This window comes from Nycticebus coucang, chromosome 7, assembly GCF_027406575.1.
Source record: "Nycticebus coucang isolate mNycCou1 chromosome 7, mNycCou1.pri, whole genome shotgun sequence".
Lineage (NCBI taxonomy): Eukaryota > Metazoa > Chordata > Mammalia > Primates > Lorisidae > Nycticebus > Nycticebus coucang.
In genome coordinates this window covers 118841270-118863488 of record NC_069786.1, presented here as the reverse complement: position 1 = coordinate 118863488, position 22219 = coordinate 118841270, and the positions used below count along the sequence as shown (strand labels likewise).

At 38.4% G+C, this 22219-nt stretch overlaps 1 protein-coding gene and 1 pseudogene across 2 annotated transcripts in view; both read left to right on the top strand.

Moving 5' to 3' along the window:
- EPHA4 (EPH receptor A4) overlaps window positions 1-22219 on the top strand; it is a 156844-nt gene that overhangs the window by 5237 nt on the left and 129388 nt on the right. The window contains exons 3-4 of one of the 2 annotated variants that reach the window (XM_053597371.1): window positions 3002-3665; window positions 8566-8702. In XM_053597371.1, coding sequence (XP_053453346.1) covers window positions 3002-3665; window positions 8566-8585 — 684 coding nt within the window. In that variant the 3' untranslated portion in view covers window positions 8586-8702. Of the gene's footprint in view, window positions 1-3001; window positions 3666-8565; window positions 8703-22219 lie in introns of those variants that run through there. The other variant, XM_053597370.1, reaches the window with a different exon arrangement.
- Window positions 21776-21871, top strand: LOC128591022 (uncharacterized; annotated as a pseudogene).

The following is a 22219-nucleotide window of genomic DNA, read 5'->3' as shown; positions in this document are numbered from 1 at the left end:
GATGGGGAATTTTAGGCTGCCTTGTTCCAAAGCAGATCTTATAATCCATCTGGAATAAAACGGAGATTGCCCTGCCTTCCTGTGCTTTTGCCTGAACTTGACGGCCATTGGTTTGTTCTCTGCTGAAAAATTTTAGTCTACCCTCAAAACCATCTTTTTAAATGGATGGGGGAAAGTGATTGGCAGGCCTCTGGCAGTGTAGACAGGCTGTATTCACCACTGATTGCAGGCAATTGCCCTCATCCTTTGAATGTGAAGAAAGGTACAGCTTTATCTTGGTGAGAGTCAGACTCATTGTTAATCCTATACCCTGGAAAGGTCACTGATTCAGGGGAGGCTTTCCTAGGCTACAGCAGGGGGATTGCTTGGGAGGTTAAAATGTATTAGAACTGCAAGTAATATGAAGGATGAAGGGTATCAGTACTTGTCTTAATAAATTTAATGAGCCTCATTTTCCTTACGTTGTTAGGTTCTGGCTGCCCTTTGGTTTGAAGACAGAAAACATCTAGTACAATTTTGAACCTGTATATTTATTTCAGTAAATGTATATGTGACCTATATAAAATCAAGGAGTGACACATTTTAGAGTACAGGATGGGTCTGTCTAGTTTCTAGAAAGCTTTTACTGCAATTTAATATGTTGCAGACATTTCTCTCTCTCTCTCTTTATACAGAACTGCTGAAAGAGCACCTGGTCACTTTTTCTAGACACAAAACTTCTTTTGATTGTCTTGAAATTTATTAAAAAATACTAGGCATAACTGGTTATATACAATCCAGAACTTTTTATGGGCTGGATGTAGGCAGTTTTTATTTTTCCTTAAATATAAGGTGTATAACATTTTACATATTATTTTTAAAAAATTAGAAGGGAAATTTTATTTGTAAAAAATTAGTCGTTCCAAAATACATAATTGCCATGGAGAGACTGTGGGTCAAATCATGTTTAATCTCTAGATTTCATAATTGAAGAAGATATTTTCAAGCTTAGAGTCAAAGAATGAGCTGAATATTTACCAAAAGGAGGTGGACTGCTTATCTTTAAAAAGTTCTTTCTAGCTGAAGGTAAAATCATACTGAGTTTTTTAAAGATTATTCTCAAATCTCTACTTGTTAATTGTTGTTACAACATTTCACGTCTGTTTTGGCTGAAAACTTTGGATAGTTTTATCTGATAATGACATTTATTTGTTATTCTTGCTTTTCTTAAAAGGAAAACAAAACCTGATTTGATAACACTATCAAGTAAAATATGAAAGAGTCCCAGGCAGCTGACTATAAAAACAACTCCACAGGATAGAAGAATAGGGGAAAGTGATGGTTGCTGATGGTAATACTGCAGCTAAAGCTACTTTCTTGGTAGTGCTCCTTTAAAGGAGTGTATAGAGTTACTGACACTGCCTGTAAAATATAAAACTAAGGCAGGATTTGTCATTGTCCTGGTGAATTGATCAAGGTGGTTAGACAATTAAGTTGAGGCTGCAGTGCTCACATTAAGCCAGAATTATCCTGTGTGAACTCTGTGGAGATGCCCCCGTGAGCCTTCATTTCCATTGATAAATGTGTTTTTCCATATTCCCATTGTTCTGAGATGAGAAGCATGCTGAGTAGGTTTTTTTGAAGGTGAGGATCTATTTTTGGATTTACATGAATTTCCTAAAATAAGTAAACTACTGGTGATTTATTGCTTACTGGATGAAAAGAAATTCTGATCACCATAGGGCACTTACCCTTCCCAACTTTTATAAGAGTACCAGATGAAAGGGATTCAGGATTTTATGCATGATGGACCTTCACATAGTAACATTTCCATCTATTGATAGTTTTCCAATGCACAGATGGGAAACGCATTGAAAGATACATTTATGGTTCTATATACTACATTGGATTGAATGAGGTGGAGCCATTAGAGCATACAAATTTTAAAAACTATCTTTCTTTCTTCTAATTATAGTCATGTGTTACTTAAGATGATTTATACCAGATCCATATCACTGCATTATTATAGATGTTAATGAAGAATTGGAGGCCCCTACCAGCCTATAGGAACCCCAAAAGTATCTGCTGTGTTTAGAGTTACTTTTAAAAGCCATTATGAGGGTGGAACTATTACTTTAGTCACAAGAAATTCTGAATTCAGATTGTCCCACTATAAGACTATTTGTGTTAGGAAGTAGAATGCAAAGAAAACACTACCAACCTCCTTTTATTTTCTTGGTCCTTCGATCCTAAATACCAATTACTATTTTATTTTTCATATCGCAGAATAATTAGAACAACATATATGCATTCTTATTTTGGCAAGTGTCTTTGTTCTGAAAATCAGAACATGTACAAACCTTTTTATTGAATAGACACTATTGAAAAGTTGTCTATGTTATAAGTGATAGAGTATTTGAGAAACACAACCATAAAATTAACTTCCTATCTTCGCAGGGTTCCTGAAACCGGAATGGTGGGATTTTCTTTTCCCCTTGAAAGAGTAGTGATGGTGCCAAAAAAATCAATTGCCTTTTTTTTTTTTTTTTTAAGGTATTAGAGAGCAAAGTTCTGACAGGAGCACCACTAATTAACTGATAATTGTCTTCCTTTGGCAAGCTGTCCTCTTCCTGCCCTTAATTTGCAGTTCTCCCTACAGTAGTTGAAACAATACACATTCTAGTTTTTTATTTATGAGTAAATTTGAACTGTTGCCACTTGAAATTGTAGCTGTTACAATAGGTGAATTTGAGGTGGTTAGACCACCGCAAGGAACTACTGAGAACTCACAAGTAGTAAATCCACCATTGCTGCTGGATTTTGGGCAAATGATTGAAACGATTGGAAAAAAAAACTTCCTTAGTAAAATATTGTCTTATCGCCTATACTATGCTTTATTTGTGAAGATTGGTACTCAGTAGTTTTCATCATTATTGAAAGACTGATAATAAGTGTCCTGACAGAGTAAAATTACTGCATGGTGAAATGTTATAATTCATACATTTCCCTTGGATCTCTGCAGTGGGAGGAAGTGAGTATTATGGATGAAAAAAATACACCAATCCGAACCTACCAAGTGTGCAACGTCATGGAGCCCAGCCAGAATAACTGGCTGCGAACTGACTGGATCACCAGAGAAGGAGCTCAGAGGGTGTACATAGAGATCAAGTTCACCCTGAGAGACTGCAACAGTCTCCCGGGGGTCATGGGCACCTGCAAGGAGACCTTTAACCTGTACTACTATGAATCTGACAACGATAAAGAGCGTTTCATCCGGGAGAGCCAGTTTGCCAAAATCGACACCATCGCGGCTGACGAGAGCTTCACCCAAGTGGACATTGGTGACAGAATCATGAAGCTGAACACCGAGGTCCGGGATGTGGGGCCGTTGAGCAAGAAAGGGTTTTACCTGGCTTTTCAGGATGTGGGGGCCTGCATCGCCCTGGTGTCGGTCCGCGTGTTCTATAAAAAGTGTCCGCTTACAGTTCGCAATCTGGCCCAGTTTCCAGACACCATCACAGGGGCTGATACATCTTCCCTGGTGGAAGTTCGAGGCTCTTGTGTCAACAACTCAGAAGAGAAGGATGTGCCAAAAATGTACTGTGGGGCAGATGGTGAGTGGCTGGTACCCATTGGCAACTGCCTGTGCAATGCTGGGCACGAGGAGCGGAGTGGAGAATGCCAAGGTAAGAGGAGCCATATTGTACTTTTTTTCATTAGGGCTTAGTGCACGTAATTAAATCAGAGATGAGACTAAATGGAGTAAAGCCAGTAATTAGCAGCCCCTGTGGAATGTGGTGGGACAGAGGGGTCTAATGAGTAAGTGCTATAGCTCCAGGTGGCAAGGCTAAGACATTTCTAATACTGACAAAATAAATGATGCTGCTGTAATCAGCAGAAAGCAAACACATTTGCTAACAGGCACTCAGATCTGAACTGGCTTGATGCGCCCTCTGCAATGTAAATGAACAAGCTGAAGAAATGGCCTTGATTGATCCTTCCTAAAAGAGGGCGGACACATTTCTGAACCATAGTTTTCTTGTCTTTAGCTTTGGTAAAAATGACAAAGATGGTAAATATCTCTTGTCTTAAGTATGTGGGCATGAATGATTTAAATATGAAATTAGGGTTGCGTTGTTCCAGTTCCCGCCCACTGATTAAAATTGAGCTGCGTGAAGAAAGTTCCATTTTTTTTTCCTGCCTTGTGAATCGGTGGTGATGTGGCCAGTGATGTGGGTCGGAGTGACAATGTTTCAAGTACATTCTGTTCCCTGAGCACCCATTGATAGGGTCTCTAAGTGAAATTAATCTTGAGAAAAGACCTCTTTATTTCTCTTAGGAGGTGATAATAGAGCTAGCGAGAGTCTTACTTGATCTGTGGTCAGAGGCAGTAGCAAATTGTGACCCAATTTGCCATTGATTTTGGTTATTGAGTTTCTGAAGAAATCAACATGATAAATACTTTTAGCATGTTTATTACTATTTATTATATTACTAAGGATTTTTTTTTTTCACCTAAAGTTTACTGTAAGCGATTTATTGCTGCCTTATTTCTCCTGCCTGTCAGAATCTGGGGAACTGGTCAAGTCTTTTACTTTATATCAGCTTTGTGTCTGAGTAAGAGATGAGTAAACTGTATTTATGAACCTGGATTGCCCATGACACGGTGGATTAAGGCTTTAAAAAATCAGTCATTCCAAGCTTTTGTGTTGTTTGTTATTGACTTTTTGGGTTATCAATAGTTTGCTGCCTCTGACCCTGTTAGGGTTACTACTGAACGGTCATAGTGTAACACTGGTCTCATCCGTGGCATGAACAGTTAGATAAATATTCTCTCCGGGTTATTGCTGAGCTGTACATACCTCGCCACATGGTTCATCTGATTTGGTGATTAAAGAGCCTGAAATGACTGACTGCCAAACAATTTGTCTGGCATTTCAACCATCTTAATGACAAGGTGGGAGTAACTATGGGACAATCTGTTTGACTGAAATCAACAGCTAAAACCTAAAGAAAATTGCATTTCTTTAATCTGGTGTCATAGACGTGTGTGTTTCTCTTTTCATAGTTTATACTTTCCTAAAGTGTCATTTCCAATTTGCTATAGTTATTTCTGGGAGTGGTTGAAAGTGGCCATCCTTTAATTTCGTTGCAAATGAAACAGAATGAAGACTGGCTGCTTTGTTATTGTTGTTGTTCTAGAATTTTAAAAAAAGGAAAGTTGTAAACTTGAAAATGTACAAGTTGGAATTTAAAGTTTTCTATAAAGATGAATGTCTGTTTTGCTCTTGACTTAGCAACTACTCCATGAGCTTTACTAAATTGAAAACCAGAAATATATTCTGGTATTCATATTGGAAAATATGTGAGTGCATGGTTATTGGCAGCTAATTTAAACAATCATAGTAGGAACAGGAAAATGAGCAAAGCGATCACACAGCATCACATTTTGCAGTAAACTTATTCTGCCTTTTTGATTTTTATAAAATAGGATTTTCACATCTTCGCATGTCAAGATTCTTGTATATGTTTAAAGAAAAAAAACAGCATTGACTTCCGTTTCCTGCTTAAAATGTTCACTCTTTCAGCATTAGTACATCTTCGTGTGTCTAATGTCATTGATTTTCGATTGTCACAGCGCCTAGTAACTCATACCTTGCTAAATTGTGAAATTACTTGACATTTTTACAGCCCAAATTAGAAGGAAAAGAGAAAAAGATGGTGGGAGAAGTGAATGTAAAGGCAATTAAACATTTTAGTGGTTTACTTCATGGAAATAATCTTGGGAAATCCAGTTAATCATGTGGCTCAGGGAAGGGAAGGAGGAGCTCCAGGTTTCACTTTGACTATCTCTGAGCAAACTGTTCCCATCACAAGGCCAGATATCTAAAGGAAGGGGGAGGGCAGTTGACTGAGCCTTTCTTGAGAACCTTCAGTGCTTTCAGCGGTGCTACCCAAGTTTTATTGTTTTGTTTTGTTCTTGGTTTTTGCTGCCAATAATGAATAACTCTTTCAAGACACATCTTGCACCAAACCTTGTGCTTTGCTTATTTGTTTTTTATTGTTATTGAGTGAGAATTTCTGATGAATTTAAGGAAGAAGAAAAATCTTGAATGACAAGGTATTCTTCAACTACAAACTTGAGTGAGACTTTTTAAAGATTACTCAATATGATAAAAAGTTGCAGAAGAAATAAAAATGGTTGACCCTATTTTTGACATTATTATTGGTATCAAAGAAGCATCTAGGTAGAGTGGAAAGGATATGGAGACAAGAAAATGCATCTCGCTTTGGTCACTTAGCTGTATGGTCTTGGCATATTTGCCAAGCCCTCTGAGCTTGGTTTGTTCATCTCTAAAATGGGTTGGTCACAATTATACTTAGTTCACTTATATACACTTAGAGGACTTGGTGATATGAGATTGTTGAAAGTCATCTTGTAGATCATAAAGCTCTTTAATGCTAACATTTTTTCATTGCTGCAGTCTTCCCAAGGTCATAGCTGTTGACTTTAGGAGTGTTGACTTGAAACAGTAAAAAGGAAGCCCATCTCTTGACCACTCTTTGAAGTTGAGGCTAAAGGTAGGAAGCATCCCCATCCTTCACCCTAACAAAGAATAATATACATTTTCTCACTTCATATAGAAAATAATATTTGGATAGTGTCATTTTTTTTCCCTCCTCTGGAGGAAAGATAACTTTTCTTTGCATGAGAGAAAAGTGATTTGTGGGTAGAATGGTAGAATAAGAAAGACAATGTAAAGAGAGCTCAAGAAGGAATCAAAAGGAGAGCTGACAGAGTCTTCACAGCTCTGGCAGCAGGCTTCTCCCCAATTGTCCTTTCAATAGTTCTACTGTGGCAGGACAAATAGAAGGACAGGTGAAAGGTCACCTACTTCCTCATCCATCTTCCTTAGGGTCTAGGAGGTCAGAGTGAAGATTGATTAAGATCTTAAATGTTTGACAAAGGATCCGTGGGCCAAAATGGCCAGGGCGGGCGGGGGCCTGGGGTGCGCTGTTGTTTGAGTCTAACCCTGATTGTCCACCAGAGTTGTCCAGGGACCCTGGGGACAGCACTACACTTCCTCTTGCAGTTTTTACCCCCAGCAGCAAATGGTAATGGAGAGGCAGGAAGGGGGCTGGGCAAGGGTAGGTTTGCCCTCTGAAGCAGCTGCAAGTTCATTCTACTCTTGAATAACATTTTCTGAAATGATTTGGTTTAGTCTCAATAAGACAACAAAGAGTGTTAGCCACTTATCTGTCCTCTCAAGGAGAATGTAACTGGGGTTAGCAAGCCCTTTAAACTTGCCTAGGGATTGGGTGCCGAGGATAATGTAATTATTAGAGTTAGACTGGTTACCAGGCCCCATTAGACTTTAGGAAGAGAGAAACAAAAACCTACCTCAGATATCTCCTCCCCAAAACACCTCCCATTGAGGAAATGTTCCAGATGTTTTTTACTGTGTTATTTTCATTACTTCAAAAAGATTAAGCGGAAGAAATAATCTTTATCATTATTATTATTTTTGCCTAATTAAAAATCTGAAAAATGAAAGAAAGCCTCCAGATTTGCTCTTTGGGAAATATTAATCAGTAATGCTTTCAGAGAGTATATATAAAAATAATATTAATGAAAAGAAAACATTCTTATGGAGTCACGTTTAAAGCCAAATAATTACAAATGTGACAGAATTAAGCTGGGTAGGAATCAAGCCTTGTTGAAATATACAATTTTGGCATAAATTGAGGTCATAGATACCCAATGGCTATGAGATGGAAATATTTTTAAAAAGGAGAGAGCTGTGTCAAAAAAGACGATTACTGTTTTCAAATATACTATAGAAGGACATTTAGAAAAGAAGTAATGGAAGGAAAGCATTTAAAATACAGTTCACAGAGATGCTGTTTCATATCCTTTGCACTTTTGAAATTTTTCTTCTACCTTTGAATTGTGTCATTAAGAATCAATCGCTCGAATCACATGGCTGCTTTTATCTCCAGCCTTGAAGCATGGCTGTGATTATTGAAAAACGTAATTCTTTATCTACCAGAAGAGCAGAGTTTAATTATTGTCCTTTTTCTGTTATACTTTTTTTTTTCCTCCTTTATGTGACCGGCCTTCTTTTGTGAGTGTGAATCATGCAATGGTCTCTATTTTGAGTTCACCAAAGCATCACATGGGAATTATCTCAGGGATTTTTTAATATGGTATTCAAGATTTGATGACTTATTTTAGTCTAACTGCGCCTTCTTGTACATTTCAAAAATGAATTAAGACATAATTATTCTGTTAAGACTTGAGCCTCCAGGAAAAAGACTGATAAAGTGGTTTTTCGGTTCCTACTGTGCAAAACAGGTTGATCATGATATAAGTTTGAGTTTCACATCATCAAACTTTACTACTCAATGGGGGAGGGAGGGTTATTGATGAATTTCACATTACCAAAGAACTGCACACTTGTCAGAAAAATTTCCAAGCAGAATTGTGTAAAAGAGAAAGTATAAGTTTCCCCCAACACACACACATACTGTTTTCAAACGCTAATTCCAACTTCAGATAAATTATCACTTTTCACAATTTTGCAGGCAACTCAAATATACTATAGGCCAGGCTTGGTGGCTCACACCTGTAATCCCAGCACTTCAGGAGGCCAAGTCAGGAGGATTACTTGAGGCCTGAAGTTCCAGATCAGCCTGGGTAATACAGCAAAACCCCATCTCTACCAAATAACTAACTAAATAAATAAATAAATAAATAAATATATGAACAAATAGCTTATAGTCCTAGTTACTTGAGTGGCTGATTGGAGGCCACAATGAACCGTGAATGTGTAATGCATTCCAGCCTGGGGGACAGAGTGAAATCCCATCTCAAAAAAATAAATTAATTAATTGAAAAATAAAAATTCCTAGATATGTATTTTTTAAAAATATTAGATAGAATTATTTATTTATTTATTTATTTTTAGAGACAGAGTCTCACTTTGTGGACCTAGGTAGAGTGCCATGGCATGGGCTTAGACAATTCTCTTGCCTCAGCCTCCTGAGTAGCTGGAACTATAGGTGCCTGCCACAGTGCCTGGCTATTTTTTTGCAGTTTGGCTGGGGCTGGGTTTGAAGCCACCACCTTGGTATATGGGGCCGGTGCCCTACTCACTGAGCCACAGGCGCTGCTGGGGGATCATCTTTTTAATTGTCATCTTATTTTTATGATGCTTGACTACCTATCAGGGACATCATTTTATGTTAGAGAATGTAACTTCTATATTCTTCTTAATTGAAGATTAAACTCTGTAGTATGAATATACCATACTGTAGTTGAACTTTCCCTTACTAGTAGATAACCCACTTATCTTGGCATTGACTAAATATTTAAAAACAAATACTTTAATTTGTAAATCATACCTGTGTATTTTTTAAAAAAGATTGAATGATTAACCTTGCTTTTTTATTTTTCTGGTTTTATATTAGACAAGGGAATTTAGGAAACTTCTTTATCATGAGAATGTCAGTGGAGGAGCAACCTAGGGAGGCCAGTGATGATTATGGAACATAAGGGATTTTATTAAATATTCATTGAATGAATGAATGCATAAGGAATTGTGGCCTGGTTTATACTAAACATTTATTTGATGGAGTTATATTTCATGGCAGCAATGTGATACATCAGAATCTTTGCATTGTGCTGATAGAGTTCCTTGTTTGTGATTGGTTCATTGGGTCTTAATTATTTGGGGGTCTTAATTATTTTTATCGTTTTTTACGAATCACCTCCACACCTGAACACCCCAAATTCTCTGTAGAATGCGAGTTAACACAGTTAGTATAGAATAGCTAAGAACTGCCTTTGGAGTTTGAGAATTGGGTTTTATTTTCTAGTTGAACCAGATGTGTGAGAACACTAACTTAGCTTTTCTACAGTCAGGTTCACATTTACAAATTGGTGGTATTAGTATGTTGTTATCTTTGAACATGCAAGGGGCTTAATACCTAGAATCATTGATCCTTAGTAAGTGCTAATTGTTACTCTTATTTTTATTGTTATTAGGTAGAAATATGGTGACAAAATAGGCTGTTTGTTCAGTGACTGTCAATGAAACTATTTCATTTAGGTTCCAGAGTAGAGGGTCGTTTTGTTGGTTTTTGTTTTTTTTGGAGAGGCAATGGTGACAAATGCTGGAAAGAGTGAGGGGTGGCACAAAAACTGATGTTGCCTACCTTGATCAAATCCTCTGTTCCCCTAAGTCACTGTACTAGAGCTGTGGTTCTCAAAATACAGCCCAGCTGGGTTAATCAAGACTCTTTCACGCAGGGTCTACAGAGTCAAAACTTTGTTAATAACACCCAAGAGTTACTTGCCTTTTCCCTCTCATTCTCTCATGAATGTGCAGTAGAGTTTTCCAGAGGCTGCTGAATATATAATTATCTTATTAAATAGAATACAGACGCAAATACAGCAGTCCCCTCCTTAAGTGAAACAGATATGTTCCAAGACCTCCAGTGGGAGCTTGAAACCCCAGATAGTATTAAATCTATATGTGCTATGTTTTTTCCTATGCATACATATCTATGATAAAGCTTAATTTATAAATTAGGCACAGTAAGAGATTAGCAGCAATAATAATAAAAGAGAATAATTACAATAATGGGATAAAAGTTATGTGAATCTGGTCTATCTATCTCTCTCAAAATGTCTTATTTTGGAATCATAAAAAAAAAAAAATCTTCTTGTATCTTGGGTTGCTGAAACCATAGCGTGAGTAAGGAGACCACTTCTGACAATACACTTGTCCTCTGTTAAGCCAGACATACAAGAGATGGGGGAAAAAGAAGCAAAAGAATGCCACTGTTTCCACTGATTTTGGTTTGGAAAATATAGTTATTTTTCATTAAAATATATTATTTGTGTTAACATGTAATGGGTTTATTATAACTTTTCAATGAATTAAAAATACTTAAAAAATGTCTCAGTCTCAATTTCTCATGGTAACTATTGATAACTCATATAAACGAAAACACTGGCATTCTTGATAATTTTTAAGGGGGTAAAAGATTCCGAGGCCAAGAAGTTTGAGAGCCACTGCACTAGGCCATCAACCTTTCTGTTTCCCCAGCAGGTAGCACACAGTCCACTTCTGCAAGTTATTTGATGCTTTAAAAATTTTAATGAAATAAGAAGTCCCCTAAAAATCTTTTCTTAGTCTGGGAGATTTAGGTAGTTTAAAAGAATGACATTTTATTTACTCAACCCTTTAGACGATTCTGTAAAATTAGGCAGCGATTTATAGCTCTTGGCTTTTTAAACCTGGGTATCTGTGTCCAATAACATGGCTCAGTGCTCTCTTTGGTTTTATTGTACTTGTGAGAAAGAATGATTAAAGAAGGCCTTAGCTGTCTCCTGGACCCTGGGAGACTGTATCTTTTTAACTTAAGGTGTAAACCTTTCTCTTTGTATCCTGTTACAGCTGGGATCTGGGTGCTGATTTGGGGAGGAGAGCAGGTGAGTTCACTTGGTTCCATGATCTGGAGGGTCATTAACAGTCCCGGGACTAAATGGACATTTTATAAATATTGAGGGTCTATTTCCCCTTCCTGGGAAACAAATATGTTGGTACCGTCTACAACTCCCTTTGCAGACCCTGAGCATTTTCTGATGAATGCAGGTCGTCAGCTGTCTGCCCAGCACTGCTTTTCCAGGCAGCAGATTCTTCATTTGCATATTTTGTATGCACCCTCATGCAAAACAGCACACCCATTTCCCCCTTTCACAAAGCCAACTAGGGTTTCCTTTGGAAACTCCAGCCAAAATCTCCTTCTGTTTATGCAGAACCCAATGATTTAGACACCATGCAAATTAATTCGGTTTTGCTTTGAATGCTTCCACAGATTGGGGGTGGGAGGTGGAGAAGCCAACTATTTGCACAGGGTTCTTTTCATATATCGTCCCCAGTGTGGCTGGTTGTCACTCCTCAGGCCCCTTGCCCCATGCCCCCGTGCACAACAACTCAAGCCCCTGCTGCTCATTTCATTTTGACCTTTGGAAAAGGGACCCAGCCCTGGTAGAATCCCTTGGCTTGTCTGTTTAGTGACAACTTTAGTTGGAATCTTGCTGTTCTCTCTGAGCTGGGAGGAGATGACACTATTCAGATTATGCTAGGAATGTCTAGAAGTGTCCCAACAAAGGCCTCAAAAAAATTGTAAAGTAAGAAGATAAAATTCCTTTAAAAAGGAATTGTCAGATCTCAAGAAGTTCTGAAAATAGGCTTTAGGTCACTAATGGCCTGGAATCCATTCACTCCTTCAACAAATAGGTATTGAAAGTGTATAATGTACAAATCGCCACTCCTATTTTCATCTGTTTCTGCATCTGTGAATGAATACACCAGTGGTCATATGTAGAATTACAATTAAAACCTCTTTTTTCACTTGCATCCCCAGATAAAGTTCTTTAAGAGACATATTGGCTATAATTCTGTTCCTTATGACACTTGTCCTCTTTTGGATGAATAGTGTGGCTTGAATTCCTGTCTCCCTATACTCCAGCCCACCCCAGTGTCTCCAAATTTGCTTAGCCTTTGCTTTATTCTTTCTAGGATGGGAATGCAAGCATACCGCATACTTTACCCAAGGAACTTTACTCTCTGCTTGCAAACAGCACTACCTGCAGAAAGGCCATGATCATATGCATTCTATAAACTTGAAGAAGAAGACTTTGCATGAAATGTTTTTGAAGTTCAATTAGTCTTGAGCTCAAACCAATTTCACAGGGCAGAAAATGGGCATAGCCAGACGTTGCAGTGTAATTAAGTGGGGGCAAGGTCAGTTAGAACAACATCTAAAGGTGGAGGAGCTTTGGTTTTGTTCCATGTGATCTGCTGAAGTTTGATGATGCTGTTCAAAGTCCATTTGGGATGGATTATCAGGATTAAAGAGCAACAGAATGCTCTGTGCTTGCTGCGTTCTCTGGTGTCATTAGTGGAGGAGAAAATTCAGCTGCTTATCTGGCTCTTGTTTCTAAGGGTGGATTTAAACAGACCCACACTTCTCAAAGGTGATCTTACTAACCTCTTCTTAATAAGTTACAGATCTCAAATTGCTCAAAATCCTTAAAATACCATTTGGAGCAAGTTGATTGATAATCATCATTTCCCTTATGTGTACAGATATTTTCCACACCAGTACAAAGCTATGGTACAGTTTCTTAATTACCCAGATAATCCTGTTTGCTTGTATTTTTAAACTATGAAGTACTGGGTAATTATTCAATTCTTAATAGAAGGCAAATGGCAATGTAAACAATAATTAGGATGTTAGACAGACTAATGCGCTTCAAAGCAAATTGGATTTTTTTTCATACTGTTCAGCATGAAGTCCCATAAAGCTAACAATTTAGAAGCAAGGAGAAAAAGGTTCCATTTTGTTCATATTTTATGGTGTTATCTCTTCATGGCTTGTTTCTGTGAATAGCAGTTTGCCCCAGTGAAGCAGGCTGTGCCCAAGCCAAATGTTTCTGTAACAATCGCTTCCCTGCTGTTTGACATTTGGCTGGGTTCTCCCAGGGCTCCAGATTGGGCCTTTGTCTGCTTCAGATCCGAAGGGTCAGAGGTTAACAGAATACTGATTTCCTCCCATAATACCATGGCAGGTAAATATGGGCCAACCTCATGATCCGTTCAGACACAGCTCAGTTAGGAATGCTTTTCTCTGTGGCTTTTGTCCTTAAGAACTTCCCTGATTTAAGACTTCACATTTCCCAGCTATTACTTCCCACAGCGGATTCTTCATTATGAGCACTGCCATCCTCTTATGTAACAACTTCTACCTTCACAACTACTAATATATCCCCAGATATACATAACCTGAAAATGAGTAAATCATTTTTTATAAATTAATTTTACAGACTTAATATGCTAATACTTTGGTAATACTTTGCAATCTTTAGACAACTATGTCTTGTAGTCTTATCTGTACCCCATGTTTCATTGATGAAATAATAAAACTGATAGCAAAGGGCAGCAAACAAAGACACTCGAATCATGTGGCAATTCCCCAGCCCCTCCTTTTTCTTGTCTAGACTTCGTGATGTGTTTCCACTTAGAAGTGCAATTAAGTGAACAATCAGCTTTATTTTTCACTTTCATCATTTATGGAGATACCCAAGCATTCATCAATATCAATGTTATTAATGTTTTACATCAGTTTAATTATATCAGCCTTCAATTTTCTCCCACAGATTAGTGTATCTCCATAGGTTACATCTTAATTGCCTGTGATGCACACACAGCCTTCAGAAGTTTAAAGCAGGTTTCATACTTTCCAATGTCTGGTGGCTACCATGGATTAATTTGAGGCCGCTTTTTTATATTTAACTCTCTTGTTTCTGCCTGGCCAACCCCTTTCCCATTGCCCTGTGAACTTGATGCTTGGATTCATTTGTTTTCCGATTTAAGTGTTTGAAAAAGACATCTCCACTTTGAAAAACAGTTTCCTTTTGATGTGTCCAGCTTGGCAGAGATTGAAGCAGCCCCAGGCAAATTAGCATGTTAAAAGAATGGATCAATACCTTCCTGGCTCCTCTACCCTTCTTGCTGTTTTCCAAGGGTGAAGAGTTTTGAAGAACCCTAGGAGGCCCTTGACAGAGATGCCAGGAGGCTTCAAGAGGACTGTCGATACCAGAGGGGGGACACTGACAGCTTGATCTAGTGCCCAGACCACTTCTCTGGCTGGCCATTTGAAAATGGATGCGAGAGGAATTGACAGCTTCAGGGAAGCTCTGCAGTTCATGTAATTATGAAGAGGATTAGAAGAAAAGTGTTGAGAGACATAAGAGATCAATACAAGGGCACTCTTTGACTGGACTCACCATTAGGTGTTACAGCGCCCCACTTTGTAATATTTTGTTTTGCTTACAGAAGGATAATTTATAGGTTTGCTTTTTGAAGGATGTGTGAACCTGTGAATCAGGGAAAAATAGATATAAGCAGCCACTGGTTTTTCAGAGCAGACTTGTAGGTAATTAACAATATAATGCTTCCAGTCCTCAAGATGTAAAGGTACTAATTAACTAATGGGAGAAATTGAGACTTCATTAGAGAACTCATTTCTGAGTTCTTTAACAAAGTGCCAGCAAAGAAGTGCAGCTAAGAAGTCATAGTTGAACATTCAGGTTTCCTTTTCAAGCACTCCCTCTTGGAACTGCCTCTCAGGTGATATCCTACGATTAAAAATTAGCACTGATACAGGGCTACAGTAAAACAATATAAAGAGTGTGGTTATTATTTGTACAAAAAGGAACTCACTTTGGTGGAAAAATGAGAGTATTATCTTTGCACGAGTGAAAAGAAAAGCAAAAATAGCTGCTGTACTTAGCTAAAATAAACCCCAATACCTAACTTATTCTAGATTTCATAAATGACTCCAGAATCCTTTTTGTTTCCTTTTACAAAATATAAACTATTTCATTATTGTTAAATGATTACTGACTATGGCCAAAATCCTGCACTATGATTTCAGCAATTGTACTGAAACTTAAAAAAAAAAAAAAAAAAAAAAAATTGCTAGATCTTTGCCTTCTTTCTCCTAGGGAAAGGTAAAGTCTTTTACTAAAGAAAAGTAACATCAGTCTAGGCACAGTGGGTTACATCTGTAATCCTGGAAGTCTGCAAAGCCTAGGCTGGGGGATCCTTTGAGCTCAGGAGTTTGAGAACAACCTGAGCAGGAGCAAGTCCATCTCTCATAAAAATAATATAAAAATTAGCCAGGCATTGTGGAAAGCGCCTGTAGTTCTAGCTACTCTAGAGGCTGAGGCAAGAGGATCGATTGAGCCCAAGAGTTTGAGGTGACTGTGAGCTATGATACCCCAGTTCTCTACCCAGGACAACAGAGTGAGATTCTGTCTCAAAAAAAAAAAAAAAAAAGAAAGAAAGAAAAAGAAAAACATAGACCCATTCAGTTTTACCAATACTTCCCATTATATCTTCTAGCTGGTTTTCACTGATTTAGAGGAAATCCACTGATTTTTGTATGTTTAACTTACATCCAATCTTTTTATTAAACCATTTTGTGACTACTAAAAGGTTTTCAGTTAATTCTCCTGGGTTTTCTAGAGAGCAAATAGTTTCAAGTACAAGCAATTATATGTTTTTCTTTTGGTCCAAGAATTAGAATTCTCACTTTTGATTTTCACCTTACAACATTGATTGGAATATTCAGACCAGTAATGAATAATACTGTAGACTCTGAGTATTATTATTTTATGCCCAATTTAGTGGGTGTAATTTAAGTAAAACATCAGATCTATTTTCTTAATATTCTATTTCCAGTTTTTAAATACTTCTTAGAAAGAATGGATGTTAAATTTTGTTGAATTACCATAAGTAATTCATAAGAGAACTTGGTTGTGACTTTTTCAGTTTCCTTATGAAGTCTAATAGCTTAGTAAATTTTTTTTTTTTTTTTATAATAAACCAGAAACTCGTGCGGCTGAGGCAAGAGAATCGCTTAAGCCCAAGAGTTGGAGGTTGCTGTGAGCTATGTGATGCCATGGCACTCTACCTAGGGCCATAAAGTGAAACTGTCTCTACAAAATAAATAATAAATAAATAAACCAGAAACTCTCTTTCCATTTGTGGAATAAACCCCTATTATGAGACAACAGCAAATTTGACAAAGTGTCTTGGATTGGATTTGTTAATTGAAAATAGTAATTACAAGCCAGAGTTTTGGAATAAGAACTGAATTTTAATCTCTACCCTGTAGAATGTTAATGTGCATGAGAACTACTAAACTGTCTTTTTCTTTGCAAGTGGCTCTGGACTGTGCCCTTAGAATTTGAGCAATTTTTGGTATATTTCCTAGACATCAATAAAAAGTATAACAGCCGTAATGATGAAACTAGCTGTGGGACCTTGTTCAGTTGCTTTTCAAATCACATAAAGGCATTTTCAAGCCCGACATAGTAGACATGTTCTTGACTTGATTTAGGTTAGTCTTATCCTCTGTTGACTTTACAGTGGACAGCAAAGATATCACGTTGCTGTCATCCATAATTATATTATTGAAATCTCTTATTGCTTGTGTAGATCTTAAACGTGAGTTAAAGGTAATGGGCTCGTTAAACCCAAAATTAGTTCATAGGCATGGTCGAGCTATTCATTAATTGGGAGCCTGGCTGCTAATGAGAATCTAGTTGAGGAAATATTTAATATCCCATTAGGGAAAGCTACTTTTCACTGCAGAGTGAATACGTTTGCAGCTCCTCAGTGCTTTGCTTTCCTTTTCTATTGAGATAGACAGACAGATGACAGAGAAAAGGGAGAGAAACAGAGTACGTGAAATGACAATTTGGAGAATCATCTGGTGTTCCTTAGATCAGCAACTTTGACATAATAATTTATAAATACTTTTACATTGGTTTTAAGGATTTGGCAAGTTTCATTTTTCACGTAAGCAAACAGACAGATTGTCCCAGGGGCTCCAGTGGGCAGAATAAACACCAGAGAACAAATCCTGCCTGGGGGAGGTAAGGAAGACATCGTCTCACATTTTGAACTTGATAAGACTGAGACGCTATGCCTTTCGAGGCAGCAACTGCATATTTTTGGATCTACACTGGTTAGATCATCCCAGGGATTAGAGAGAGGCCCTGTGTTTCCTCACATGAGGCAGTGCCGGTGTTTTGGGGTAGGATGATTTTTCATTGAGCAATACTCACCTAAGCACGGCAGCTGCGTCCTGCACACCTTGGGCACACAAGTTGTAAGGCGTTTGTATCCATGATAGTCCCCGGACACTAAATGCCAGTCTCATCTCCTAGTCATTGTGACAGGCCAACCCTCTCCTGGTATTTACAAACACCTGGAGTTTATAATCTTAATTATAAATGTCTAGACTAGACAAACTGGAAGGTTACTTACAACTCTGAGATTCTAAGATAGTAGTGTTTGAGTGTTTGGGGTATTCTGTTTTAAACATTTCTATAATAGATAATCTAGGTCTAAGATGAAAAAGCCTTTCCAACCACAGCTTGTAATCTTTCAGTTTTCCTTAAATCTAAGTGTACACCATAGGATCTCAAAGTCAATATTGTGCAATAAACATACATTGAAGGAGAAGAAGATTGTCTTTTGGAAGAAATTGCTAACATTGTGAAAAAGCATCTGTAGTGATGGCCTTCAGCCAAGTACTCTACCAGTCAGTGTTAATTTATTTAATATGAAAACAGCCATATAAGTCAGGTAGTGTTATTATCCCCACCTTAGAAATAAGAAGGCAGAGGCACAAAAAGATCACAAAGATGCCTTTGGCCATGTAGAATAGTCACACTTACCAACTCTAATATCATACTTTTCTTTGGTAAGAACTGTTAGAGAGAATCCTCTCCCCCAGTTAACTAACAATCTAGGATCTTGTATTCTTACAATAATAGAGAAGTATTTAAAATGAGTGAGTGATAAACTTATGTTTATTGTGCCTTGTATTTATTTACTCCAATATTTATCAAATATTCCTCTGCCAGTGCTTGGCCTTTGCATTATTTTGAATGGCTTTGCAAAGAGCAAAATGTGACTATAAGGCTGGAGGCCTTGCTTAGAGTCTAGTTCTGAGCAAACAGTTCATATTTTGACTTTGTATTATAGTAGAAAGGGATGATAGGGGTTTTTTCTTTCTTTTTTTGAACTTGACTAAGTAATTGGAAGGTTGCAAGCATAGACTCAACTTTACAAAAGACAAAAAGAGCATCTTCATCTTTACAGGAGGACAGCCTAAGAGAATGAGAAGTTTCCGATTTCTTTTTTTTTTTTTTTTTGTAGAGACAGAGTCTCACCCTATGGCCCTCGGTAGAGTGCCGTGGCGTCACACAGCTCATAGCAACCTCCAACTCCTGGGTTTAGGCGATTCTCTTGCCTCAGCCTCCCGAGTAGCTGGGACTACAGGTGCCCGCCACAACACCCGGCTATTTTTTGGTTGCAGTTTGGCTGGGGCTGGGTTTGAACCCGCCACCCTCGGTATATGGGGCCGGTGCCCTACCAACTGAGCTACAGGCGCTGCCCAGTTTCTGATTTCTTAAATGTTTATACAGTAACTGTAGAGATTTAGAAGGAAAATCAATCTAAAAGAGGGGAACTTTTAATAATGGAAATGTTGGGTACATGATTTTAAGCAGATTAATTTAGGATATGTATTTGCAAAATGTGTACAGAAAAAAATTACAGTGAAACCATTTGGAAGGTGATTCATTTATGTAATAAGAAGAAAGGGAAACAAAAGTGGAGTAAACAATTGGGTGTGAAGGTCTGAGTCCCTTCCTCTGGCGTTCACACATAGTTTCTATTCTTCCCCAGTTGTCTATCTTGTGAACTGCAGTGGACATGGCTCACCTTTCAGCTCCTTAAGGCCAGTTACAGCCTAAATTATTGAGTTGCATTAGCCACCCCAAATCCTCTTTTCCCCCGTTAGCCATTTAAGGTCATATTTTCTATTTCTTGCAACACAACTCTAATTAACACAGAAGGTCAGACAATATTATTTTAACATGCAAACCAGTTTTCTATATACCATCATTTCACATATGGAGCATAACGTTTGCCCAGGCAGTTCTTCTTGCAAACGTTTTCTTTATAGTTCCTATAAAAACGAGAACATCTTGAATGGTGTTTTCCCTCTCTTCTCAGCCTGATGGCAAAATGGAATAGTTTGAGTACTGTTACTAACAGAGTTACAGCAAAACCCTCTTTGTGATTGTGGCTTAATGAAGCAGAGCATCTCTCTTCATAGCACTGGAGAATATTAAAGTGGGAAGGAGCTTAGAAATCCTTTCAATAGTTCATATTTCTCATTTTACAGATAAGGAAACTGAGATTCAAATAAATTATATAACAAAATTAATAGAGACTGGTACCTGAAGTATGAATTTTTTTTGTCTTGCACTGTTCTCTTTCCACAAGTGCACAGTCTTGGGAGGTGGGCATATCTACAAGAATGTTTATAATATGGGCGGTGCCTGTGGCTCAGTCGGTAAGGCGCCGGCCCCATATACCCAGGGTGGCGGGTTCAAACTCGGCCCCGGCCGAACTGCAACCAAAAAATAGCTGGGCGTTGTGGCGGGCGCCTGTAGTCCCAGCTACTTGGGAGGCTGAGGCAAGAGAATCGCTTAAGCCCAGGAGTTGGAGGTTGCTGTGAGCTATGTGATGTCATGGCACTCTACCGAGGACCATAAAGTGAGACTCTGTCTCTACACACACACAAAAAAAGAATGTTTATAATATGTGATAAGGAGGGTAAGCTCAAGTGAGACCCTGGAGGACAGAAATGCTGCCTCCTACTACAGTGTGCAAAAACCTTTCTGGAAAATTAAACTGAGTATTGAACAGTAATTGATTTCAACTATAAGCAATTTTTAAGTATCTACTGTGTCTAAATACTGGAAAGACAAAGATGCATGGCAAGGCTTCCAATGTAGGATGTTTGGGGTGAGCAAGTGCATTTCAGGTCTACAGCAGGGGGCCCCATTGTGTGGAAATACTTGTGAGTGTGTGTTTTGGGGAAACCCATCAATGGACACGTGGTCCATGGGTTTCAGAGGATGTAGGAGAGGGAAAGTTTTTAGTAATTTCTAAGCTTTAGTCTTGGTTCATCAGAACATGTTTTTTTGTTCTTCATTTTAGAAAATTCAAGAGAAGGAGGTAATTTTTAAGGAATGGTGGTTGGGCATGGCGAGATAGATCAGTTGTGTGTTCGGGATAGAGGATTATTTTAACATTATACTTTGGTAAAGTCAAATGTATGAATGACTGCAGGTACAGGAAAAGAGGGCGATTATATTTGTATTTGCTTTTCAATACTGAGTTTGACTTTGTGGAAAAACACATTCTTAGGGAGCTTTAGGGTGATACTTACTGGGATATGTTAGTCAACATGGGTGGCCATAACAGAATGCTGAAGTTTGGGTGGTGTAAAGTACTGGCATTTACTTTCTCATAATTCTGCAGGCTGGCGTCCATGACAGTATGTCATGAGCTTGGTAGTTGTTGGTTTTGACAGCTACTTTCTTGCTATGTCTTCACCTGTTTTCTCTCTTTGTATTCGAGGCAAAAGTGAGACCTCTGGTGTCGCTTCCTTTTAATATAAGGACACCAGGCCTATCGGATTAGAGCATCCCACTTCATGACTTCATTTAACTTTTGATACCTCCCTACTGACTTTATCTCCAAATGTAGACTCATTGGAGATGAAGGATTTAACATATAAATTTGGGAGAAGGGGCATAATTAATGCCCCCTACATTTGTGTTTTTTCCATGTTTTATAAAAGGCATGAACATAAAACCAGGCACTGTGGCTCACGCCTGTAATCCTACCACTCTGGGAGGCTGAGGTGGGTAGATGTCCTGGGCTCAGGAGTTAGAGACCAGCCTGAGCAAGAGCGAGACCCTATCTCTAAAAAAAGAGCTGAGCACTCTGGTGGGTGCCTGTGGTCCCAGTACGTGAGAGGCTGAGGCAAGAGAATCACTTGAGCCCAAGAGTTTGAGGTTGCCGTGAGCCAGGATACTACAGCACTCTACCAAGGGTGGCAAAGTGAGACTCTGACTCAAAAAGAGCATGAACCAAGTGGCAGGTGTGTAAGAGTTAGCTTTTGCATCAAGGTTTCTATCTCGTGTCACAGAGTCTGGGCTTGTGGGGATTTCTTGTAGTGATAGTGCAGCTTTGTGTCACTGTCTGAATGTTTGTGCCCTGCAAAATTAATAGGTTGAAATTCATATACCCCGATGGTGATGGTGTTAGAAAGTAAGACCTTTGTGCTCACTTCAACAGCACGTATGCTAAATTAGAATGATACAGTGTGGCCCCTGCCCAAGGATGACACACAAATTCATGAAGCATTCCATATTAAAAACAGAAAAAGAAAGAGGGACCTTTGGGAGATGATTAGGTCATAAGAGTGGGCCTTCATGAACAGGGTTTGGGTTATAACAAGATTAAACAAGAGACCCCAGGGAGCTAGCTAGCCCCGTCTACCATGCGAAGTCACCATCTGTGAGGCAGAATGCAGGCCCTCACCAGACACTGTACCTGCTTTGATCTTGGATTTCCCAGTCTCCAGAACTGTAAACAATAATTTTTTGGAGTTTTTTGTATCTTGGTTTTTATTTTGTTTGTTTTGAGACAGAGTCTTACTCTGTCACCCTGGGAGAGTACCATGGTATTATCACAGCTCACAGCAACCTCGAACTCCTGTGCTC